We start from the raw sequence: 24,455 nt of genomic DNA, 5'->3' as shown, positions 1-24,455 counted from the left end.
TGTATGCATGCATGCATGTATATATTTATATTTGTTTTTTGTCTCCTACCAGAAGAAGGTAAGCTTCATGAGGACAGGAATTCTTTTTTTCACTGCTCAATCCCTTGGCACCTGGGATAGTATGTGGCACATAGTAGACATTCAGTAGATGTTTGTTCCCTAACAAACCAAAAGAAATGACTCTTTTGGTGAGAATTACAACATGGAGGCAGGCATGATAGGTTTCTAACCATTCTATTCCAGCTGTCCTCCTTCCTCATGTCAGCTCTGCATAGAGTAGAATGAAGCTCCCTTTTACCTTTGATTTTGCTATTCCTACTCCTAACCTTAACCCTCTATAAAGCCTAAGAGGCTCAGGATCCAGCTCAGACTGCCTTTGTACTAGACTTAGATGCAATGGGAATAAAGAGGGGTAGGGCACAGTGTTCAGTGAATGAATATGCCATTTTCCTTGGTCAGCTAGTAGCTCACAGGTAACTCCAGCAGCGCAGCAGCTGTGATGTGGGGAAGTTGGGGAGTTTGCCTCCCATGTCATGCTGCACTGTTTCTCGTGGTGTTCCAGGATTACTGTGGCATGGCTTGGTCTGTACTAACACAGAGATTCAAGAATGGCCTCTTTTCTTCACATGCAGATGAGCATCGACTCAAGTAAGTAACTTCTTATTTCACCTTAGATATGACCTTAAAATATGAATGGCAGATTATAATGGGAAACTGGCAAGCAATAGTATAGATTGGATTTTAGGTTGAAAGAGAATTTGATTATTTCATATTTTGATTTTCTGAGAGATTAAGGCCAAAGTTACCAATTTTAGCAAAGCCAAGGGCAACCAGTGGTTACTAAAAAGAGTTCTCTCAGGGTATATGGTGCATGCCTATAATCCCAGTAACTTGAGAGGCCGAATGCAGGATTGCAAGTTCAAGGCAAGCCTCAGCAAATTGGTAAGCCCCTATCTCAAAAGAAAAACGAAAAAGGGGTGGAGAGCCCCCCCCAATTTAATCCACAGTACTGCTAAATAAATTAATTGATAGCTAAGTAAGTAAAAATAAAAAAATAAAGAGAATTCTCTCGAAGTGATTTGATATCAAAAGGTTGGTTCTTTTTATTTTTAAACATTTTCTAGAAAATATCAAACATGAAGAAAATTAGAATAGTAACATGTAATTGTCACCTAGCTTCAACAACTCTCAACATTTTGCTAATTTGACTTATTGGTCTTCACATTTTATAAATGTTCAAAAAATTTCTAAAAATGTAAACAAAAATAGAAAAATGAATTCCCATGCTCTATCACCCAGCTTCTCTACAAGAGTTATTAACTCCTGGCCAATGTTGTCTTCCTACCCATTACCTGCCTCTTAACAACTGAGTTATTTTGAAGCAAATCCCAGAGAGCATATAGTTACATTTGTACATATTTCAACATCTTCTCTGAAGGTGGGGAAGGAAGGAGGGGAGGAAGGGTGGAAGGGAAGAAGGGAAGAAGGCAGGCAGGAAGGAAGGAAGATAAAGAGAAACTCAGCCACAATATCATTTGTGGTAAGATGAAGTCAATTCAAATTTAGATCCATGTAGAGGTGAGGAAGGCGAATCTGAGACAGGCAGATCTTTTGACATCCAGTGGCCATACATGGCTTATTGTAAAGAAAAGCATTAGAATTCTTTTTCTTTTTTTTAATTTTTTTTGGTCACAACTCAGATATCAGTGTTTTAAGTCAGCTTGGATGTACCAAGTCCTACATGAAGGATTCCACTTTCCCTACGACTACCCAAATCTGCGGACAGCCCAATTGGTGTATGACCGAGAGGTTCAGTGGACGCTGGGAGCCATTCTATACAAAACTCGATTCTTACCACTCAGGTAAAAAAAAAGACCGACCAAGCTGGTACCTAGAGTTCAGAGAATGTTAGTTGTTGGCTCAGGAAAAATTTCTTAAGTGATCCCCCTGCAACTACTCCCCTTCTTCCTTATTCTAATCAGGCATGTTGAAACAGAAAGAAGATTGGAAATGATTGTCTGCAGTCTGTTCCTAACTTTGCCATTTCAGAAAGTCATCTTTATTAGTTCACCAACAAGTAGTCTTTAGGACTGAGCTCTTACTAACCACTTCTAAGATGCTGACTGATGAACTAAAATGTTTTTCCTGTTACTTTGAAAAACATGTGACTAGAGAAAGTGGAGAGGCTGTCTGGCCACAGCAAGCTTCCAGAGCGGGCAGAGTCACTCCAGGAGTTGTACTTGGGTTTTTGGTGTCAGAATTAGAACAGAGGACATGGGATGTCTTTAGGGGGGATATTTTCATCAAGCTGTGGCAGCCTCAATGCCTTGCCTTTATGTCCTGTAAAATATTTGGGACAATTTTTGGGTACTCTTTCCCCTGGACTACTTCAGATAAATTCTTAATCTTTGGTGCCTATTTCTCTAAACTCAATGCCATCAGGAGCCAGACAGTTAATAGAAGTGAGGGGAGTGGGTTGCATGGGTGTTGTGGGAACCAGATGGTATGCCTCAACTAAAGGGCTGGTGACTGTCATGCAGAATTGCTACCGGAACATTTGTCAGGTCTCATTTGTCCAGAGAAGCCAGATATCCATATTGTATATGAAATCTATCAGTTCGAAGATTCACATTAACAACAACAACATCAACAACAAAAAACCACTGCAGGGTAAAACAAAACAAAAAGTGGATCTAGTATCTGAATGACCAGAGTGGCTTCTATTCTGGTGAGACCACAAAAATACTGGTCTTTGGTTTACATATCTCTTTTTTCCCCAAGTTATATATAATACAATTGATCAGGAAAGAGCTTTCTTTAGGTATGCTAGTTCCTAAGAAAATGTAGCAAAAATTTTTAAAAGATCTAGACACTGGTTTCTTGGTTGGACTCAGCCTTAGAATATTTCTGTGGATGGAATACCTTCAGATCAGAATAAACATTTTTCTCTGAAACTAACAGTTTTTTCCACCTTCTCTTAGGGATCTGCGGCAGGAAAGTGTCCGACAAACCCATGGTAGCTGGTTCCGTCTCTCCTTTGTCTACAACCACTATCTCTTCTTTGCCTGTATCTTGGTGGTGCTACTGGCCATCATTCTGTATCTTCTACGACTCCGCCGAATTCACCACCGACAAACTAGAGCCTCAGCTCCACTGGACTTGCTGTGGATTGAAGAGGTGGTGCCAATGATTGGGGTACAGGTGGGGCCATGAGGATGGACCAGGACTGGAGAAACTTGAGTACCCCAGAGTTGCTGCTCATTGAATTTCTTCACTTTTTTGTACTGGTCTCAGATGCTGCTTTGACCTTGGAATTTCTACTTTAATTTCTACTTTTAATTCCTTCTTAGTACCCAGGTCCTCTTCTCAGAGAAGTTGTTATTTAGTCTGTGAGGAACTAAGTGACAAGAGATTGGTGCTAACTAAGGGGACCAAGCTTAGTCCAGTTGAAGCATGCTCTCAGTGGTCTGGTGTGTTCCTGGGACCTAGCCATTTTTTCCCTTGGTAAAGTGTGAAGTTTGGCATTGGGCACACCGGAAGCCTGGTTGAAACCAAACTTGGAGCATCTGATACAAAGCTGGGGACATTCTGGCAACTGCAACAGCCCTTTCTTTCTCTGTAACAGAGATATCATTTATGTGGAGATCCACAGCCTTTAATAGGGATCCAAGATCTTTGCAATTTAATGGGCCAGATAAGAATTTCCAGGCAACCAAAATGACACAGCCTCCTTGCTTACTTGACAAAGAAACCATTGTGGATGTGATCCAAGATTCCTGACAATGTTGCTGATGTTAGAATATGACTTTAAATGGTTGGAATCCCTTCTAAATGGATGGCCCATTGAAGATTTTATAATATTTTATCTGATGTCTGGTCTGACCAGGATAGAAATTTTTTTCTATGTCTACATGCCTCACAGGCTGTTTGGGCATTAATTTTGTTTTTTGAGTCTTAAGTGTGTTTCTAAGATGGAGAAACTAGTGGGGATTGAGGACCTGAATTTGGTTTCAAGAGTCACTGTCCCCTAGGCATATTTCTATGTATAGGGAGGATTTAAGAGTTCCTTCATTTCACTGCTCAGATCAGTATCTAGTTTGGGAATGAATATATTTGCATCGTCATCATGTGAGTGGGCAAAGGCAATAAATTCAAAGCTCCTACTCTTTTTGAGAAACAGAAATTTTCCAATTTCTGACTCAGAATATCTGAAAGTAAATTTTAAACTTTGGGAAAAATAGATTAATCTGCTTAGAAGCCACCTAGCAGCTTGCAGAACCTCTGTTAAGAGATGGCTCAGTCACAAATAGAATTTCCATTAGTGAGAGGAAAAGCCATAAAATTACATTTTCATCTACTACACTTCAGGAGTTTCACTTCTGCTTCACGTTTAGCCTTTCAGTTGCAGGAAGATTTCTTTTTCATCACCTCCTGCTTTTCCCCACTGAGTCTTCTTTATTCTTTACCTTCTCTTATATTTAGTTGTTAAGTGTCTGGTCCACAAATATGTTCCTGGGGTTGAAGTAGCTTTCTTTTCATCACCTTTGATTTCTAGAATTAAATGAAAAGGAAAAAAAATCTCTGACTTTAAAGAATGAAAGTGGATATCTTCAAAAATAAGGTAGTAAGGAATTGGGTGCTTTATAGAAAAGAGAAAATGAAATTAAGATCCTCTTACAAATAAGTATACTGACTATTATTGGTTGGTAGGTGAAAGGATGGTGAGTCTTGAATTGTTTTCTAATTCGAGAAACTTGAATCCAGCAAAGACCAGTTCCTTCAAAAATATCTTTTTCCTTTCACTTGGGCTTACATCACAGCAATTTTCTTTAATTTTTAAGACTTCTTAATTGCCTTGATTTTCTTTACTTCTTATTTTTATGCCCTGTGAGTGAGCCCTTGCCTTATGAATGTTGCTTAAAAATCATGTCAAAATGTTTTTGCTAGCCAATGCCTACTCAGGTTAACTTTTTCTTTTAACTTCACCTTGGTTTCCAAATACTACTTTTGGTTTTCTTGGGAGATCCATCAGTGATTTAGTCAAAATCTATGCGATTGGACTTAACAGCAACCATACTTGTGTGCTCAACTGAAGCAGGGAGGTAGTGACTAGTCCAATTTTAAAGCTCTCAATAGTAAGATTATTCTTTATCTTGGTTGTAAAAATAAACAGCTGTCATTTATTAAGCACTTAATATAACCAGACACTTATAAATTTTATGTGTTATTTAATCATTACCATAACCTTGCAGATTGCTATTACTATGTTCTTTTTATAGTTGAGAATCTCAGGATACCTACATTTATCATTTTTGAACATAAATATATTTCTTATTCTTAATTTATTTTTATTATTATAGCTTATTATTTTAATATGGGATCTAGGCTTATCTTTATTACCATGAGTAAGACTTCATAGTTCCATAGTATTAAAATAGGAAGGAAAAATTATTATACTGTACTTCAGAAGAACTGAGTATTTGCTCTTGGTATGGTTCCTGTGCTGCTTCCATTGCTCCCAATTAGTAGATTTTAAATTTAATCCATTAGCTTGAAACAGAAGCCATTTATTCTTTGCTGAAGGCCAATTACCTTATACATTACTTCCTCACAGTGAAATAGTTTTGCTTATAGGAGCAGAAATGGATCTTGCCATATCCTTTATCTTCTTTTAAACTTCAGTGTTTCAGGATTCTTATTTGTACTTCTGCATGTTGAGTGGTTTCCTTGTGAAGATAATTATGGTGTCATAAAATGCATATTCCAATGGTTCCTTTGAATCTTACAGTTGCTCTTGGTAATATCAACAATGAACCTGAGCTGTTTTAATACTTTTGTCATTACTGAGACAGGTCACAGATGTCAACATTGGAGTCAGTGGCTTATCGTAGTGAACATTTTATTAGTCTTATAATGGAATAACTCATCACTTTGCCCCGAATTGTCAGAACATAATGAAAATGCGTTTAATATCCACTCCTGTGGCATTACATTAAGTTGCAGTTAACTCTAAGCCAAATTATACCATCTCTCTGTACTTTATATCCTCAAATTGCATTTCCTTGGTCTGGAAAATCTTAATCACTTTCTCCTAACATCATATTTATTCTCCAAACGTCATCTGAAGTGTTCTGTCCCTCCATGTCCTCTGCTTCCTTTAACCTCTAGGTCTTAGGCAGTGATTACTGAAATGTTGACTGAAGACCTGCCATGAACTCCCTAAACTAGGATTTTTAGTATTAACATTTGCTGTCACATCCATATTTGCATTTTTGAAATGACTTGTGCTTCTTGCTGGCATTATGTAAACAGATGCCTCCCCCTAAATCATAGTTCTCCTAGTTTTGTGTTTTTTGTCAGCTGAGAGACAAATGGACAGCACAATTTAAGGGAAGGAACACTGTATTTAATGAATAGCCAGTTTGAATACTAGACTAGTCCTGGCTCTTTACTTTACTTGCTCAGATATTCCAATTTCATTTGCCTTCTCTGGTTCAGTTTTCATCCATAAAACAAGGTGACTAGACAAGATAAGGAACTAGTCAGGAGACAAGGTTAAAAAAAAAGTCACATGATTTCAGGAAGAGGATTTTAGACTTTGGTTTAGAGGACCAGGCTGTCCAAAAGAGCATCCCACTTGACCCATATCCCCTAAAATTAAGGTTGATGGGAATGAGGCTTCCAGTAGCAATCATTATAAATAAATTACAGATGAAAGATTTTTTGCTTTTAATTTACAAAGAATAGAGATTTATTTAGCTCATAGTTCTAGAAGCTGGGATGTACAGGAGCATGGTACCAACATCTGCTTGGCATTTGCTGTTTCCTTGCTGCATCAGAACATGGCAGAGGCATCAAATGATGAGACAGGATGACAGTTTTAAAGCTGGGATTTCAGAGATCAACCCCGCTTGATTTTGAATGATTGAGGCCCAGAACAGTTATGTGTAAAGTCACAGTGCATAGCCTCTTAGATCCTCCCCTGCCTGTAGCCAGTTTGAAAGGTACTCATTGGCAGAGTCTTTCTGCAGTTGCCTCCCTGCTGCCGCTGGTTCTGCCTTGCATGCACTAGGCAAATGCTGTACCACTGAGCTGCATCCCCAGCCCTCTGCAAATGTATTTCAACAGAACCTATTCTAGTACAGCTGGTGCAACTAACTGTGCCAGATCTTTATTAACAGCTTCTGAAATTCATTGTTTTACTTCTTTGCTCACACTTAGAAACATACTTTCAAAGAAATGTGCCAAATTTCCACTGCATAGAGTTTAGTTTTATTATTTAAATATTTTTAAATTTAGATGTTTCTTTTAAGCAGTTTGATTACTTTGCACAATTTTTTTCAACCACAGCATCCAAATGATTAAAATGATGGTTACAGTCCAAATGAAGGTTAAAAAGCTTATTAGATCTACCTCATTAAAGAACTTGGTTGTAATTCTTGGGCAGTTTCCAGACTTCTTTATGGAACAGAGAACACAGTGATAAGTGGTTTTTGGTTTTTCTTTGGTAAAACTTTTCAAACTAGTTCAGAACTAGTATCTGATTTTCCGTTTTGCTGTGGTATGTGATATAACTTCATTTCAATTGGAATTAAGAATTAAGGTAGAAGTAGTAATGGATATTTCAAATTCTCCAAAGTTAGGCTTTTACATGAAATGCTAGCTTCAGAGTCTTGCCATAGGGGTAATTTGCTTCTTTCAAACTTGTGAGGATTTTGTTGGTGTTATAAAAAATGCCACTGTTAAAAAAAAATGAAGATTCAAGACCAAGTTTTGGCACTTCTGGTTAACAACATAAAATAGCAACATTTTTGCTGAAATCATACTTTTTAAGTGATGTTCTGTACTCCTTGGCTGTCTCTCCTAACTTGGATCTGATCTAAGTTCAAAAGTTGTAGTACCTTGTATCCCATCAACCTTCTGGTTCCTTTTTTGCAGTTGTCTTGTTAAAGTTTCATCTTAAGCCTGCTTTGTTTACTTTCTCTTTTTCTGATATCGTAATAGACTATCCTTGTATTATTACACATTTCCCTTTTGTCCTAATATTTATTTCTCAGTTTGTCAATACTGTTGTTATTAAAGGGACAAAGAAAGCATAATATACCAGCTGACCATTTTGTTTCTTAGAAATCTGAGCAATAAGGAGGTCTTTTTATCTGTAAAACTGAATTATTGCTCATACTATAAGGGCTTTCACTTTTAAAATGTATCAGTCATTGCCTGCCATTTTCATAAATACCAAAGCTAAAAAATGTCCAGAATCACAGGATGTTTATAGCTATGCTTGATGTCTTAGGCAACCTGAAGACATGTCTGCTTCTGAGTCTTTCTTTCTAAGTAAGGCAGCCACTAATAGACCCTTCAGTGGCTCACCATTCCTTCTCTTCCACTTGTGTTAATCAGCTTTCTGTTACTATAATTAAATACCTGAGGTATATATTAGCTTATGAAGAGAAAAGGGTTGTTTTGGATCACATTTTCAGATGTTCCAGTCCATGTCGGAGTGATCCCTTTTGCTTTGAGTGCATCATGGCAAAAGTATGTGGCAGAGCAGAACTGCTCACCTTACTGCCAGCAAGCTGAAAAGAGAAAGAAGCTCAAGTTCCACAGTTCCCTTCAGTGACACACCCACAAAGACATAAGGACCTTGTATGAGGCTCTCCAAGAACCTACCACTTCCCAATAGTGGCACCCTAGGGACCACACCTTTAATTAATCATGGGCCTGTGAGGGACATTCCAGATTCAAATCGAATAACACTCTCAGGTAGTCATGGTACTTTCCTAAGCAGCCCTGCCTGTGAAGCACTTACCAGACGGCTCTGCTGCTAATGAACTCTGCCCCTTATTAGTTTCGTAAGTCTTTCTCTGCCAGCAGGGATCCCAAATACTTTGATTTCTAGTACTTCTGTTATTTTGTTATATTTAAAATTCTCATAGCACAATTTCCATTTAGTTGAAGCTCTTGAGGTAAATGCTATATTACCTCCATTAATTACCTTGAGGAATGGCTTCTGTAGAGTGTGCCAAAAAGCATCTTTTTATTATGATCCACAATTAGACACTCCACACTAAAAAAACCAAAGGCTGCCTATATTGCATTGATTTGGGGGGGCTGTGAAAACCAAGTTTTTCTAATGCTTCACATTAAGAAAATTTTGTTAAATAATTCTTAAATTTCTCATTAAGTCAGTTTTGAGGAAAACGTACAATGTGTGTTAGAGAGGTGACGCAGTCACCCTCTGCAGGGACATGGGTATGTGTGTCCTATGTGATTCACCATTTGTCCCAGGACCACAAGGACAGCAGCAGGCAAACTGGTTATCCTAAAACCATGATCATCAGCATTGGTCTTTGCAAACATCACTTTAGGCAGCTGCTAATCATTATCCCTGCCACAGTGGACAGCATATGTCAATGTGGGTTAAATACGCACACTGTTGACTGATTAACATATGTCCTTTAATTTCCTTCATGTTTAAAAACAACTGACAGAATTATTGAGACCTTTAAAATATTTAAGGAAATTCATTTAATCCTATACATATGTGGTGGCTTATTTTGAAAGAGGCATTTAGGACATCAATCTGTAATCATCTGTTTTCCATTAATTCATGCATTCATTCATTCATTCAATATTTGGTACATTGTCTGGTGGCGCTGAGAATCACACAAATACAAAAAACAAGATAATCTCTGTTTATAAATAGCACAATGCAATTATACAGCTAGATACCACATATGTTTTTCCAAATTATCATCTGTAATAATAGAAAAATGAAGTAAAATGTCTGAGATTTGAACTACTTCTGAGTTGTCACTTTCTTGGAGTGAACTGTAAAAGCGTTAGTATATGGTTCTTTGAGTTGGATCATACTGTCTTCTGCTGTCTCAAATATTAAGGACAAGCCTGGGTTTGCCAATCATTGTATGGGAATCTAGGCCAGTCACTGCAGTTCCCTTTAAAGAATTCTATCTAGAAGAGATAATACCCTGTTAATATACTAATAGGAGCCAGGTGCAGTGAATGGTGCACACCTGTAATCCCAGCGGAGGAGGCTGAGGCAGGTGGTTTGTGACTTCAAAGCTAGCCTCAGCAACGGCGAGGCAGTATGCAACTCAGTGAGACCCTGTCTCTAAATAAAAAATACAAAAAATAGGGCTGGGGATATGGCTCAGTGGCTGTGTGCCCCCGAGTTCAATCCCTGGTACACTGCCCCCCCCACAAAAAAAAAAATATATATATAGTAGTAGGATCAACACAGCAGATTAAATCAGATGGGGGCAGGGTGGAAATTCAGAAGGAATGGGAATAAGCTAGTAAGAACTTCCCAAGGTAACTAGGCTATGAGGACCTAAGCCAGTGATCCCCAAGTTTGTATGCACATTGGAATCACAAGGGAAGTTAAAAACTCCCAGAAGATGTGATTTAATTGGTCTTAGATTAGGCTTGGGCTTTGAGATTTTTAAAAGATCCTAATAGGAGAGAAGTTGGGGACCAAGTCTAGGCAATAGCTTAAGCTCATGAAGGTACAGGAGTTTCAAAGTCAGACAACTGCCTACCTTTGTTCTGCTAAGAACACCTGAAAATGGTACAACAGAGGTCACATTGAAACTCAGAACATTAGAGTTGAAAGGTAACAGATCATCTACTTCAGAAACTGCAAATGCCAACCTCAAGTCATGGATGGCTCCCGAACTTGTTAAGCCTGCATAACTTTTTAAAAAACTTAAAATGACATTTCAACACTTACCTAAAAACTTTCACATAAAAATTTAGATATGTGGCTTCTTGTAAAAACACATTTGACACTGTAGGTCCTTAGCAATTGGGCAGCACTCAGTAGTGGTTTAACCACTGGGATACCTACTTCAGAGTCTATGACTGTCTCCACCAGCCTGACCTCAGAGGGTAGGACACAGGAGCACAAGGATACAGAAATCAAGCACGTATAACCAAAAGTGCACCAAAACTGAGAAAACAGACGTAGCCTGTTAAGAAGCCACAGTGGCAGACATTTCTCTCCATATGATTAATCTGCTTTTCAACATGAAAGGAAGGTTTAAAAAGGAACCTTTGGTGCAATCATACTTAATGACATTCTTGATCCAGTGACTCTCTCAAAACAGGCAGTTTTCGATGACCAATTTGGAAACCATTTGGCATCCAAAGTCATCCTTGTAGAAAAGCCAAGTTCTGTGCTCTCTGATGAACTCTCACAAGTAGTTTTAGTCCTAGGAAGCTGATCTTCTGAGAATTATTTTGGGACTCTTCGGAGTTCATTCATGAGCCAAAGGGCACCACTAAGCAGAGCCAAGGAGCCCGACTGGTGAGTGGCAGCCAAAGGAGTTGGAACATACATGAGCAGAGTGCTGATGCCCAAGCCTGCCTGTTATAAAAATACAGGAAAAGTAGTAACTACAAATTCAGACTGAAAATGACTTGGGCTTGGATAACCAGAAACATAAACCTCCACACTCTCCCATCACAACATTAAAAAATATACATATTTTAAAATTTCACAAGGAAGCATACTTAACAATGAAAGAAATTCAAACAGAATAAACCTAAAATTCCCCTTAGTTATTTCTCTACTCCATCCTAGTTCCTGAAAGGTAATTACCAATTTCTACAGTTGTACTCTCTTATATATCTTTATAGAGATAGTTTTGTGCTACTAAAACATATGTTGTTCTCTCACTTTTTTTCCCACTTAACAATCTGTCTCAAGATATTTTAAATTGCTGTACAGTATTCCACAGTACAGAGGTATCGTGGTTGTTTAGGTTGTTTCCAGTTTTTCATCATCACAATTCTGTAATGAATATCCTTAGAGTCCTCTGTGCAGTGGGGTATTTCTAGGGCAGAAACTAAGAGGTCAATTTTCTGGTCTAATATTATACTTAACATTGCAAGGTTGCCCTCTGGAAAAACTGTACAAGCTGGGCACAGTGGTGCATGCCTGTAATCCCCAGCAGCTTCAGAGGCTGAGGCAGGAAGATCTCAAGTTCAAAGCCAGCCTCAGCAACTTAGTGAAGCCCTAAACAACTCAGTGAGGCCCTGTCTCTTAATAAAAACACGAAAAAAGGATGAGGATGTGGCTCAGTAGTTAACTGATCCTAGGTTCATTCCCCAGTACCAAAAAAAAAAAAAAAAAAAAAAAAAAAAAAAAAAAAAAAAACCTGTACAAATTCGTGCTTTCACCAAGAATATTTGAAGGTATCCATTTTCCTATACCCATGCCAATGAACTGATAATCTTCCACTTTAAAAAAAAAAAAAAAAAAAAAAAAAAAAAAAAAAAAAACTTCATTTCTTCCTAAATTGACAGGCACAAAATGATATTCATTGTTTTAATTTGCTCCTCTCCAATCATGAGTTAGGCTAAAAAGCTTTTCATGTTTATAAGCCATTTGTTATTCCTCTTGTGAGAATAGGTATAGATATCCTTTACTTATTTTCTTGTCATTAATCTTTTTAAATCTATTAGAAATATTAAAAATATTTTCTTCCAGTCTATCAGTTTTCCTTTATAACTGTGTTTTGGGGATACCATCAGACCAAAAAGTGGTTTATACCTGTATATATGCCAAAGCCAGCAGAGTCACTGCTGCCATCTTGGTCCTTCGAGGAAGGGGGATCCTTCGGGAGAGGAAGTAGAGTGCTGTAATGGCAGTGACTGAAGTGATTCCCTGTGGGGATGAAAGACTCTTTATCACAAGTGCTAGGGTTCCACTCACATGATGTGCCTTCTCCTGGACCACTGAGCAGCCATCAAATACTTGCTGTGTAAGTTGCAGAGAAGCACACTGCAGTTCCACCCCAATCATTCCTCTCCGGGTCTCTCCCGTGGTCCTCTTTCTGCTTACAACTTAGATGGCAGTGTTACCTAGGGCTTCACCTAAGTTTCTTGGTGTATCATATACACACACACACACCTCTCAGTGATCTAATGCACCTTCCCATGTGGCTATGCCCCTAGTGTGGCCCTCACTTTTAAAATCATTCTTTGCAACCTTATTCCTAATTTTATCACTAATCCTATATGCTTAAAGTAGGCTGACCCCAGCACAGGAGGGCTACTTTTTTCCAGGGCTGTGAGAAGAGGAGGTGGTATTATGGCCAGCTGGCACTAAAAAAGACCTAAAGTCTCATTTTCATTCCCACCCCTTCAGAAGAAAGGTCCAGGACTGAATAAGGTCCTCCTGCATATCCATGATGTTTCTATTTCTCTATTTCATTCCTTTTCCTTTTCAGAACTGTCCACAATTATAATTACAACCAGATTTTACTTATGCCAAAATATTGTGTGGAGGTGGGGACTGAACCCACACAAGGTACCATGCTCCAGCCCCTTGGATATCTGAGTCCTCTAGACATCTCTCTGGATGTACTACCATCAGCTCACACTCAACATGGCTCTATCTAATGACATCTCCTGTCTCTCAGTGCTCACTCCAATGGTCCCATTCTGTGGATCCTGTTAAGCATGCTGCAGGAGAAACTTTGAAATCTCCTCTGATCTTTCTTCACCTTTATCTCTAACAGCCAAGCTTAACTCTGTTCCTTTAAAACTGCCCTCAGATTCACTATTCCAAGTCTACCTTCCACCACACAGCTTTGCTCCCTGACACTCAGCCCTGCATCAATGCCACAGTACCTGCTTCTCAAGGTCTCCTTAGCACATAGAGTCATCATGCTTAGGCTGCCAAGCCAATCTTAACATGATCCATGGCAGGCCTTCAATACCTATCATAACTCAAACTGAAAGGTGCTGATGAAACTCCTGCTTGTTGGGGCTCTCTGAGAGCTATGCACTCAGCAACAACAGTCTCTGCACTCTGCTGAACCTCATGTCTGCTGAAATGACTGTAGATGTATTCAGGGTTGAGGGAGGTTATAATTTTCCATGTGGTGAAAGGCATGTTTAAGCAGCTTACTATCCTGAAAGCTAGAATTTACCTGGAAGGCTTGTGAGTAATGAGGACAAAAACATCAGAGAACTGGTTCCAGAATTTCTTCCAAAAAGAATAGGAAATTCAGTTTCTGTCCTGCCCTCTGACTATTGCCATCACTACTTCATGGACATTCCAAAGCCCGCCCAAGGCTCCCTGTGCTCAGCAGACCATCTCTACACTTACCAGAACCCGGTGATCAAATTGTACCATAGTGGGATTCTCAAAAACATTCCTCAGCATGGGGGAGAAGGTAAAGAGGTCCTCCGGGATCCAGGACTCTCCCATTTTGGGGAAGGAGTTATAAACAAGTCCAGCATCTAGCCCTGCCACGAAAGCTCCTGTGTTCCAAGGTAAATGGGAATAATTAAAATGAGAGGAAGAAGAAACCAAACATTAGTTCTGATACAGAAAAAAGCCTATTAACCCAGTCAGGTAAAGGGTCTAGTCAGAGAACAACAGAAAGACCTATAATAGGGTTTCAAACAGGGAACATATTATCACAATCACCACAGGAAATTAACAAAAACAACAACTCTGCACCTTTTGCCCACTTCTGCCCCAAGATTCTTGCATATCACACGTGGACTATAAGTTCTGGTAAGAGAGACATATTAATTTGGAAGACTTCCCTTAGTGATTTTGATGCCTTCCCTGTCCCCAGTTGAGTATGCTGATCTATTTTGGAAATGCTCTTCCCAAGAATCTCCCTAACTTCCTCAGGTCTCTGATCAAATGTCACCTTACCAAAGAGATCTCCCCTGATGATGATACAAAATGGTGCTTTTCTACCTCACCCATCTCCTTATTCTGCTTTTTTTCCCCTTCACAGCACTGAATACTATCTGACACATTTATTCTGCTTTATCTGACTTCCTAAGTGCTCAATAAATGTTTGTTGGATGAAAACAGAAATTAGAAAAACCCCAAAACTTATAAACTAAATCTTGGATAAAAACATCAAGAGGGCATAAGAATTAATTAATGGATGACTGGTCTTTTATTCTTGATAAAAGAAGATTCAGAGAAATATGGATCACAGTTCTCAATTTTGTACCATTCATTAAGTTAAAATTTATACTCTCATATTGGAAAAAATATCCAATCAATATTATTTTTAATCAGTATTTTCATTTTAGAGCAGGGTTTTCCAATAGAACTTTCTGTGCTATTGGAAAGTATTCTATATTTGCAATATCCAATGCAATAGTCGTGAGCCACATGTCTACGGAGCACTCAAAGTGTGGACAGTGAATGGCTGGGTATGGTAGCATGTGACTATACTTTCAGCTACTGGGAAGCTGAAGAAGGAGGAACTTAACTTCAAGGCCAGTGTGGCAACATACCAAGACCCCATCTCTAAAACAATAAAATTTAACTAGTGTGACTAAAGAATGAAATTCTAAAATTTATCTAATCTTCATTAGTTTATGTTTTCATAATATGTGACTACTGATTCCTCTATTAAATAGTACAGTTCTAGAGAGAGAGGTAAAGGTGGAGGTATGATTTACAGAATTAAAACCTATACTGGTCTCTCGCCCCAGTGCACTCTCCATCTTTGACTGTCTTGGAGGGCACCTTTTGTCTGACCCATCTTGGTGTACTGTAACAATAACAACAATGATGTTTCCATAATAATAGTGGATAACACTTCTGTAGCCTTTGCTATATGTTGTTCATATTAAAGCCATCATCTTCATTTTACAGATGAGGTCATTGAAGACCCGAGAGGTTTCACAGCTTATAAAGTTTAGGCAAGTCATAGGTGGTAAAGCCAGGATTTGAACCTGGGAAGTCTGGATGTAGGCAGATAAACAATATTTTTATTTAACTGACTGGAAAGTAGGATTTTTGGAAGGGAGAAAGAACAGAAAATAGTGGATAAAGATGGTGGGTATGAGAGATAGGTGTGAAAAGGAAATTAGAAGATGTAGGAAGAAGGGGCAAAGTATCAGGCAAGAGATTCTACTTGAGAGCGTAATGAAAACAGGCCATCTCTGATGAGAAGAATCCTACCTGAGAGAGCTGTAAGGAACACGAGACCTGCTGTTCCATGAGCAAAACGTCTCAACCACAGGAGCTGGCGGGTTTCAGGCAACTAAGTAAGAAAATCATTCAGATAAACTGTACTGCAGGAACTATGAAAGACAGCAAAGATTTCCAAGGTCAAACCCAAGTGACAATTTAAGGTCAGGTCTTTTCTGAATCTCTACTAGGATAAATACTCTAAGCAGATATTCTGTTCTGACATGATCATGTTTAATTTTAATTATGTATTTGCCATGTGTCTTCCCTGCTATCCTGCAAGTTTTGTGAAGACAGGAATTGCTGTCTGTCTAGCTGAGTAGAGTAACCCTAGCCTAGAGCTTGGCATGAAGATACTCAAATACATATCTATTAAGAACTGAATGACTTAAATTCATCAGGGGAAAATGTTTTACCATGGTTGAAACAACATGGCTTTTCATGTCATATGTGATACTTAATACTTCGCAAATAAGGTCAGAATCAAAATTGTATAAAATGCCTAGTGTGGAGGTTCTCACATTCAGTGTTTGTGGTAAAGCCAAAATTTCTTTTTTAGTTTTACTACAGCCAAATCCTGATAATAATCAGTGAATCAACAAATATTTATTAAGAACTTTATGAGCCAGGCACAGTGGTACATGCCTGAAATCCCAGTCACTCAGGAGGCTAAGCAAGGAGCATCACAAATTTGGGACCAGCCTCAACAACTTTGTGAGACCCTGCCTTAAAATTAAAAATAAAAAGGGCTGGGGGCTGTAACTCAGTAGTAAAATATCTGTAGGTTCAAACCTCAGTACCAAAAAAAAAAAAAAAAAAAAAAAAAAAAAATTATCAATAGGTAATTATAAAGATACAAAGGAGTTAAGTCAGAGTGCTGCCCTCAAATGACTAACAATGTAGAATATAAAAAGTTATATATCAGTAGTAAGATATAGTAGGACAGTATGTCAATACTATCCAGTAGAACTTTGTGTGGTGATGATATGTCCCATTACTGTGACTAATGAAGACTTGAAACATGACTAGTATTAAATAGTTAAATTAACTATGAAGTTTAAGTTAAAAGTTTATTTAAATAATTTAATTTTAATTAAATTAATTAAAAATTTAAATAGCCACCTAAAGCTAGTAGAGCTAGAGAGCATAGAACTATAAAGTTAATCTCAAATCCTTTCTATAATTAGGGGAATATAAAGAAATAAAAAGGGAAAATAACTGATAGTTATGAAGTCCTCAGTAACCTATAAGAGTTCAATTTCAGTAGATGGTGTGGGTATATGTCTAAGTGTGTGTACAGGTAATAGTTAGCATGGAAGCCAGATTACAGGGACTGCAAAGAAAAAAGGGGTTATCAGAAAGTAAGAGGTATAGATGTAGGTAATTTATTTTAGAAGTCTGATTTTTCCAAGTCAGGAATTATTCAGGTGTGGAATATCTACTATGACAGTGTTTCAACCATCTGGCTCCCCTGTGGGGATAACTGCCAAGTTAACATCTCCAGTTCTTAACTGGGATCCAGGTCACTAGCTTTAAATATCTACTGGATGATTCTACTTAAGAATCCTATATCACCTCAAACTTCTCTCCATGAACAGTTTATCCAGGTCAACCCAAGATTTCAAAGCCTAATATAATAATCAGTTTTTAAATACCAGAAAATAAATGTCCTATAGGGATGTGCTATCTGGAGACCTCTATTATAAATAAGGGCTTCCAAGAGTCCTACTTTGTTTTTAAATCAAAGCATAAAATGTAAAAACTTCTACTTCCCTAAAGGAAAATCAGTAAAAAGAAAAACCCTTTTGAGATAAAAATCACTAAGGTTTAATATAGTGTTAGTGTTGAACAGTAGGTCTCCGTTTAACACGCAAAACATGGCTCCTGTATACCACCAAAAGTTTAGATGTAGTTCTTGCTCTGGTCTCCCTTGCTCTTCCATGCTCTATCCCTTCTGAAGTAGAGTTAGGGTGGTTGGGCTATCTCTTATTGTTGGTACTCATTCCCCCCCCCCCAATTCATTTTTTCATCTTTCCAACAGACAATGTTGACAAATTACTCAGCTCCTATGTGATCTAACAATTGCATTTCTGGATATACATCCTAACAAACTGAAACCAGGATCTCAAAGAGATATTTGCACACCCATGTTCAAAGTGGTATTATATACAATAGCCAAAAAGTGTAATCAACTCAAGTGTCTACTGATGGACAGATAAACAAAATGTAGTGTGTATATGTAAATGGAATGATTTGGCCTTAAAAAGGAAGGAAATTCTTACACATGCTACAACATGGAGGACATTCATATGTGAAAGAAGCCATTCCCCAAAAGACATACATTGTATTATTCCACTTATATGAGGTATACAGAGCAGTCAAATTAATAGAGACAGAACACAGACTAGTGGTTGTTGGGGGTAGGAGGGGAAAAAGGAAGTTGTTATTTAAGGAGTATGAAAAAGTTTTGGAAACTGGCTGCATAATACTATGAATATATTTAATATTTCCTAATTACACATTTAAAAATGGTTAAATGGGGCTGGAGATATGGCTCAGTGGTGTCTGAAACTCAGTGTCACAAAAACAAAACAAAAAAAACCTAGTTTTCAGTAAACTGATGGATGTCATTTTAAGGGAATCTGAATTTTGATTTAAAACTTCCTATTAGAACCAAAATTTCCATTTCCTGACTCTATCAGCATCCATGCAGATGTGGTAATAATCCATACACTGATTTTTACCTTGTGCTGAGGGAGCAGCAATGACAGCGAGGTCCACAGACTGGCACAATAAAGAACAAGGGCTGATCCCAGGTGGGCAGCAAGGCGGTACTGACTGACCCGAGGGATATCATGAGAGTTCGGTTTCTCTTCTAATCCACTTTTCACCATGTACCATCCCAACAGACCCTAGAACCCAAAGAGAAGAAGCAAATCTAACAAGGTTGAAACTGTGCAGTTTTACTGAGGAAGTGCAGTATCAGGAGTACTCCCTACCTGACCCCTCCTTTCCATACCCTGTCACAGATCCAGCGTCCCAAGAATCATCAAAATCCACAGTTCCACAAATACCACCATTAGTACTTAACCATTGTTTAATGTTTTAATGAAGTATAGTCCAAATAAAGAAAAGTACACAAAAGTTTACCTATATGAAAAACTTAACAAATACTTGATAGAGTTTAATATTATATAAGGCAGTGAAACAGAACAAAAAGAGTTGATTCTACGAAAACCATGCTTTGGAAGAGCTAAATAAAGGCAACAGCTTAAAAATGGTTACTGTCAAGTTAGGTGGGAATAGTACAATTATAAAAGTTTGGGGGAAGTCATACAAATCTAACTACTTTGTAAATTTCTAAGTTCCCACTCTAAGTAAAATAAAATGGAAGATCATCGTTTTATGGGAGTATAAGAGATCTGAAGTTGAACTCCAATCTGGGTATTCATAGTCAAAGAAAAGGCTTTGGCTCTTGATTTAAAAAAAAAGTTGGTGATGAAAGTATATGTTTATATTTACAGTATGCATCGTATCCTATGATTTTCTAATTTAACTGGCTTTTTCAATTAACCAAACAACTGTCAGTTTCAATCATATCTGGTAAGACAGTCCTTTCAGCCCCACACTCAAACCAGCAGAATCCAGGCCAAAGGGGGATTCTCCTACTCCTTCTAAATATACACTCTTCAGGAAATGTTCTGGGCATTTCTTTCCCCTTTCAAGACTACCCTGGCTATTCTAATTACCTTGATTTCATCTCTGTGACAACTGGAAGATGAAAGTGTACACGCTTGATTCACCAGTTCTCACTTTCTTCTTCCCATAACCCTACCTAACATGTTAAATTTCTTCCTCCCTGGGAATCTTTTTTAGTGTTTAATTCTACGTATTTACTTCATTTTGTTCCACCTGATTTTCAGAGTTAACTACTAGACTTTTATTAGTGTCTGCCTCTTACTGTTTCTATTACCTCCTTAATCCTTTATAATTGGCTCATCTTTTTACCACTTGAGTTAAATTAACCAAGATTATTCCTCAACAAATTTTGATGTTTCTTTGATGCTCTGACGCCATCCCTTAGGACCTCTATACTTCTACCCAAATACTTATAAGTGTTTTCTCTCATAATTCATTTTCAGCTTTACCCAACTTCTTAACTGTGGGGGGTCTTTCAACACTCTCTTCCTTAGGAGGGGTTCCACTTCCATGATTATAAACACCATTTATACTTGAATATCTCTCAGCTACATCTATATTCTAAGATCCTTCATCCCATAAAAATGTTTTTCTATTTACTTCTATAGTCATTCTAACATGGGGATCCCACTTTCCAATACAGCAGGCAAATAAGAGCAAGGTAAGAGAAGAGAACCCAGTAGGGGAACCACAATGGGAAATAAACTCTCCTTTTTGTGGCACATGAAAATGTATTTACTGAGCCAATTCTAGACACTCAACTAGGTGCTTTATGAACACTATCTCATTTAACATCCATCCACACAAACCTAAATGATAGGCCTTTTTATTATTCCCATTTACATGCAAGGAAATCATAGCTTACAAAGGTCAGATAATGTGCAGGGCCAGGGCTTAATGCCTATGATACAAAATGCATACTCTTAACATACTGCTATGGTGTTTCAAAGATTACTTCTTTAAAAATAATACCAACTAGGAAGCTTCTTGGAGCCTCTCTGATTTCCCAACCTTAAATACATCTTACCTGAAAGCAGACTAAGGTACAGAGGGCAAGAACACGTCCTTTCATACCACGGTTAAGCCAGCCCTTTCTCCAAAAGTAAGCAGCAGGTAGGATGTATGCCAGGCCTACAACTCGACCCCACATCCGGTGTGAGTATTCCATGTACCAGATGAACTTGAATTCTGCCAGCGTCATGTTGTGATTCAAGCTGAGCGAAATGGGAAGTCAAAAATGAAGAAAGAGGAAACATCCATCCAATTTTTATTTCCCTATGAAAAGCAGAAAGATTCTCAGACTTGAAGCTTGGTAGATCTGCCCACTTCCTCATTAGCAACCTCAGGATAACTTTAGATATAAAAGCTTAGATTAGGTAACTCACTAAATGTAACTGAACCAAAGATCAAGAAATAAAGGGATCTCCTGGGTTAAAGTAAGCAAAAAAATGAATGGTTTCCAGGCATGGTGGCACATGCCTATAATTCCAGCAACTTGGGAGGCTGAGGTAGGAGGATCCCAAGTTCAAAGCTAGACTCAGCAACTTAGCAAGGCTCAAATAAACTTAGCGAGACCTGTCTCTAAATAAAATGTAAAAAGGACGGGGGATGTGGCTCAGTGGTTAAGTGACCCTGGGTTCAATCCTTAGTACCAAAAAAGAGTGGGGTTAGTGGGATGTTTATCTGATTCTAATACTTACATTTTAAATTCTGGAAATTGCTGGTATTTTTGGAATTCAGTTTCCCATTCCTCTTGGCTTGTAGGTGGCTTCATCTCCTTTATTAAATGCCAGTCTACCATTGAGAGGCCAGACTCTGTCAGCCTAAGGATAGGAAATAAACTTTTGAGTATTGAGTATGATGACAGATTATTCATAAACAGTTTACAAGCAGATCTAACATTAGCCCCACTAAAAGTAAACCCATGGTTTCACTGTTTCCTCTTTTGACACCTTTCTCTTTTACTGCTTAGAATTTTGTAACAAACAGCTCCCATCAGGTACCCATTTCTTTACCCTCTTCTCTCAATCTTTTCATTCAACTCTCTTGTTAATTCTTTCATTAGCATTCCTTAATGGCCCAAATCAACCTTTGGACCAAAGAAATGTGTCCTAAATGCAAAATCAACATACTTTTTTTTTTTTTCCCCTTTTTCTTTTGGTGCTGGGATTGAACCCAGAGTCTCATGCATGCTAATTACACACTCTACTACTGAGCTATATCCTCAGCCATAACCAACATTCTTTACACATGGGAAAGGAGATTTGTTATAGGCATACAAGTCTAGGTTCTTCTGTGAATTTACAATATTTGAATCTGTTGTAGTTTCCCATAATAACTTATTAACATATAAGGCATTGTGATATAAGGGCACTGGGAATATGGAGAGAATTTGAGGAATACACACTTTCTTTAAATCAGAAAATATTTTTACCAAAAGGAGTCAGGGTTCTTAAACTAAAGTCTGATTTTAGACCAGAAGCAAGAAATGTATAAATGGGCCTGGAATATTTTCTCATACTAGAAAGCAAGGAGGCCTCTAAGGTAACTAAGGCCCTGTCAAAAAGACACTTTGAAGAGAGTCCCAATAGCTAATGATGGGACAGTTTAGGCAAATCAATGCCATCATCACAGGGGACTAAAACATATCAAATGTGTTTAAATCTGTGAGCAAATAATTATACTTATACAAACACTTTATTATTTGTGAGTGTTCTAATCACCTATGAAGTATTTTGCCCATTCATCCTCAATCTGAATCTGATCAAGCAACTAGTCAGTCAAGGACACACAGGGGACAATGGGACATGTTAAACATCACCACAGATATAAGTCAGCAAAATTCAGACTGTAGCTAACCATAGGACAAATGATGTGGGCTTCTTCAACAACAAAAAAACTGCAAATGAAGGACAGAGAGAAAGTCTAAATTTACAATGTTTGTTCATAGATTTAAAGAGAACCTACAAAGCATATGAACACTGTGATGTATGGAACTCCTAAGGTTTTAATTCACACAAGCAAATGGTAAAAAGTGTTGACATAAATTTGAATGTGGACTGGAGACAGAAAATACAAACAATGCACAGCTACCAGTTAAGACCTAAACCAGTCTTGCTGATAGGCTTCTGCAAATAAAACACTGACCTGTTCTATGGCAGGGCAAGCCATCAGACATGTTCCTTCTTTAAGGCCTCAATTTCTGTAAAATTAGAGAGCTGGACTATATGATCCCTAAGGTCCCTTCCCCCTCAGTCATCCTGTGCTTCAACTGAGAACCCAAATACCTGACTCACTACGAGCAAACTACTCACCTAGTTACTCCACCAAGAATAACTGCTCCAGCCACCGTTCCACTGCAGACCAGGAGCCATCGGCCCACCACCCGCTCAGCAGCCTTTGAGGGAAGGGACACTGTTTCCCTTCCAGATTGCAAAGCCACTTCAGAGATGGTGCTGTACTGCCCTGGCCTCAGAGGGCACCGGATGACACAGCTGCAACCACACTTAGGATCAAGATAGATAAATTATAACCAAAGAAAGGAGAAACAGCTGCTACCTACATTCAACCCCCAAAATTTTCTGTTCTCTGCATATCCCCCCAACCAGACTTCACTCTACACCTAGATAAGGATTATTTTCTTTCTCCTCTGGAACACACCCTGTCCTTGGACTAGTAATAACTACTGCAGATCTCAGCTTATATGTCATCTCTGGGAAGTGTTTCCAGACTTTCTGCAATGGGTCACTCCCACAGCACACTGTATCTCCCCTATCACAGCCCTTCAAACATCTTAATATATATCTTCATTACAATGAGCTCTGAAAGGCAGAATCTGGTCAGTCTTGCTCATTCCCTCCTGCTGCTTTTATTTCTAACACTGTTTCCTTACATAACAAGATCTTACTAAAGATGTAACAAACCAATTAACAATGAACTGCTGACTTCCTCCAGGGCAGGAGTCTTTTATCTTTCTCTACCCTGTTCCTAACACATAATAATTACCCTACGATAATCAATTAAGAAAATTCATGCCCTCTTCTGGCTCTATCCCTAAGAGTAAAAAGATGCCTGTTCAGTTTCCTACTTCTAATTAAACAACGTTAGACGAGTAATTTGAAATAAGCCCCAAATTCCTTCTCTGCAGATGGGAGTTATACAGTAGTTCCTGATTACTTGGTGGGCATTTTTTTTTTTTGGGGGGGGGCAAAAATTAAGTATGCACGTAAAAATTACTGCGTTGTGCGTTGTTATCGTGTGCTAAATGTCTGATGTGCAACTAAACCATTTACTCCTCACAAAAAGTAGTTTATGATAAAGTAGGTATTGTTTACAGATAAGGAAATCGTGGTACATAAAAGTTAAGTAACTTGGCCGATAACACACAGCAGCAAGCGGTATGTTCCGAACTCGGGTGCTCTGGATACATAAAATGCCACAGTGAAACGGAAGGAGCTAAAGTAACGTGACGTGGGGCTCTCCATTATCTTTACTCTGGCCTTTTCACCCCTCCCCGCTTCCGCGATCCGAGTCCTTGCGGTGCGGTACCTGCGTTCTAGGCGCCGCCCTAGGAACCAGAAGCCGGACACTCCGGCTCCCCATCAAGGTTTTCAAGGGCGGAAGGAGCAACCGCTGCATAGTGACAGCAGCACAAAACAGACACCAGCACTGGCCGGCGCTCCGCAGCCTCCTTTCTCCGCTACAGAAAGGAGAAGCACTTCCGGGTCAGGCAACGTGACATCCTCCTTCGCGCGAGACTGGCGAATGCGCTTGT

General features: G+C 38.6%; 2 protein-coding genes across 4 annotated transcripts in view; one reads left to right on the top strand and one right to left on the bottom strand.

The window, feature by feature from the left end:
* The window catches only part of ENTPD7 (ectonucleoside triphosphate diphosphohydrolase 7), a 42,737-nt gene extending 32,345 nt beyond the window's left edge, over positions 1 to 10,392 (top strand). For both annotated transcript variants that reach the window (XM_079138096.1, XM_079138097.1), the window contains 3 exons: positions 563 to 648; positions 1,701 to 1,862; positions 2,982 to 10,392. In XM_079138096.1, the coding sequence (XP_078994222.1) occupies positions 563 to 648; positions 1,701 to 1,862; positions 2,982 to 3,213 (480 nt within the window). In that variant the 3' untranslated portion in view covers positions 3,214 to 10,392. The remainder of the gene's footprint in view (positions 1 to 562; positions 649 to 1,700; positions 1,863 to 2,981) is intronic.
* Positions 9,935 to 24,409, bottom strand: COX15 (cytochrome c oxidase assembly homolog COX15). Of its 2 annotated transcripts, XM_079138098.1 has the most exons (9): positions 24,230 to 24,409; positions 22,996 to 23,186; positions 21,382 to 21,504; positions 20,709 to 20,895; positions 18,727 to 18,894; positions 15,974 to 16,055; positions 14,141 to 14,295; positions 12,578 to 12,691; positions 9,935 to 11,389 (listed from the first exon to the last, which is right to left on the bottom strand). In XM_079138098.1, exons 1-9 carry the CDS (start codon positions 24,317 to 24,319, stop codon positions 11,258 to 11,260), a joined length of 1,242 nt encoding a protein of 413 aa, XP_078994224.1. In that variant the 5' UTR covers positions 24,320 to 24,409; the 3' UTR covers positions 9,935 to 11,257. The 2 variants fall into 2 exon arrangements, with proteins under 2 accessions (XP_078994224.1, XP_078994225.1); XM_079138099.1 differs by lacking the exons at positions 22,996 to 23,186; positions 24,230 to 24,409 and having other exon boundaries at positions 20,709 to 20,956.
* Between the last annotated feature and the right edge of the window lie 46 nt (positions 24,410 to 24,455).

This window comes from Sciurus vulgaris (assembly GCF_902686455.1).
Source record: "Sciurus vulgaris genome assembly, chromosome: 4".
Taxonomy (NCBI): domain Eukaryota; kingdom Metazoa; phylum Chordata; class Mammalia; order Rodentia; family Sciuridae; genus Sciurus; species Sciurus vulgaris.
The sequence above is the reverse complement of the archived record's forward strand: the minus strand, read 5'-3'. Positions and strand labels throughout refer to the sequence as shown.

Coding starts and splice junctions, on each gene's coding strand:
- COX15 (XM_079138098.1), bottom strand. CDS start 24,319: ATGCAGCGGTTGCTCCTTCCGCCCTTGAAAACCTTGATGGGGAGCCGG. Junction 12,692..14,140: donor AATTTGATCACCGGGTTCTG/GTAAGTGTAGAG, acceptor TCATCCCCACAG/GGAATCACTTCAGTCACTGC. Junction 11,390..12,577: donor TGGCTTTGGCATATATACAG/GTATAAACCACT, acceptor TTTTTATAACAG/GCAGGCTTGGGCATCAGCAC.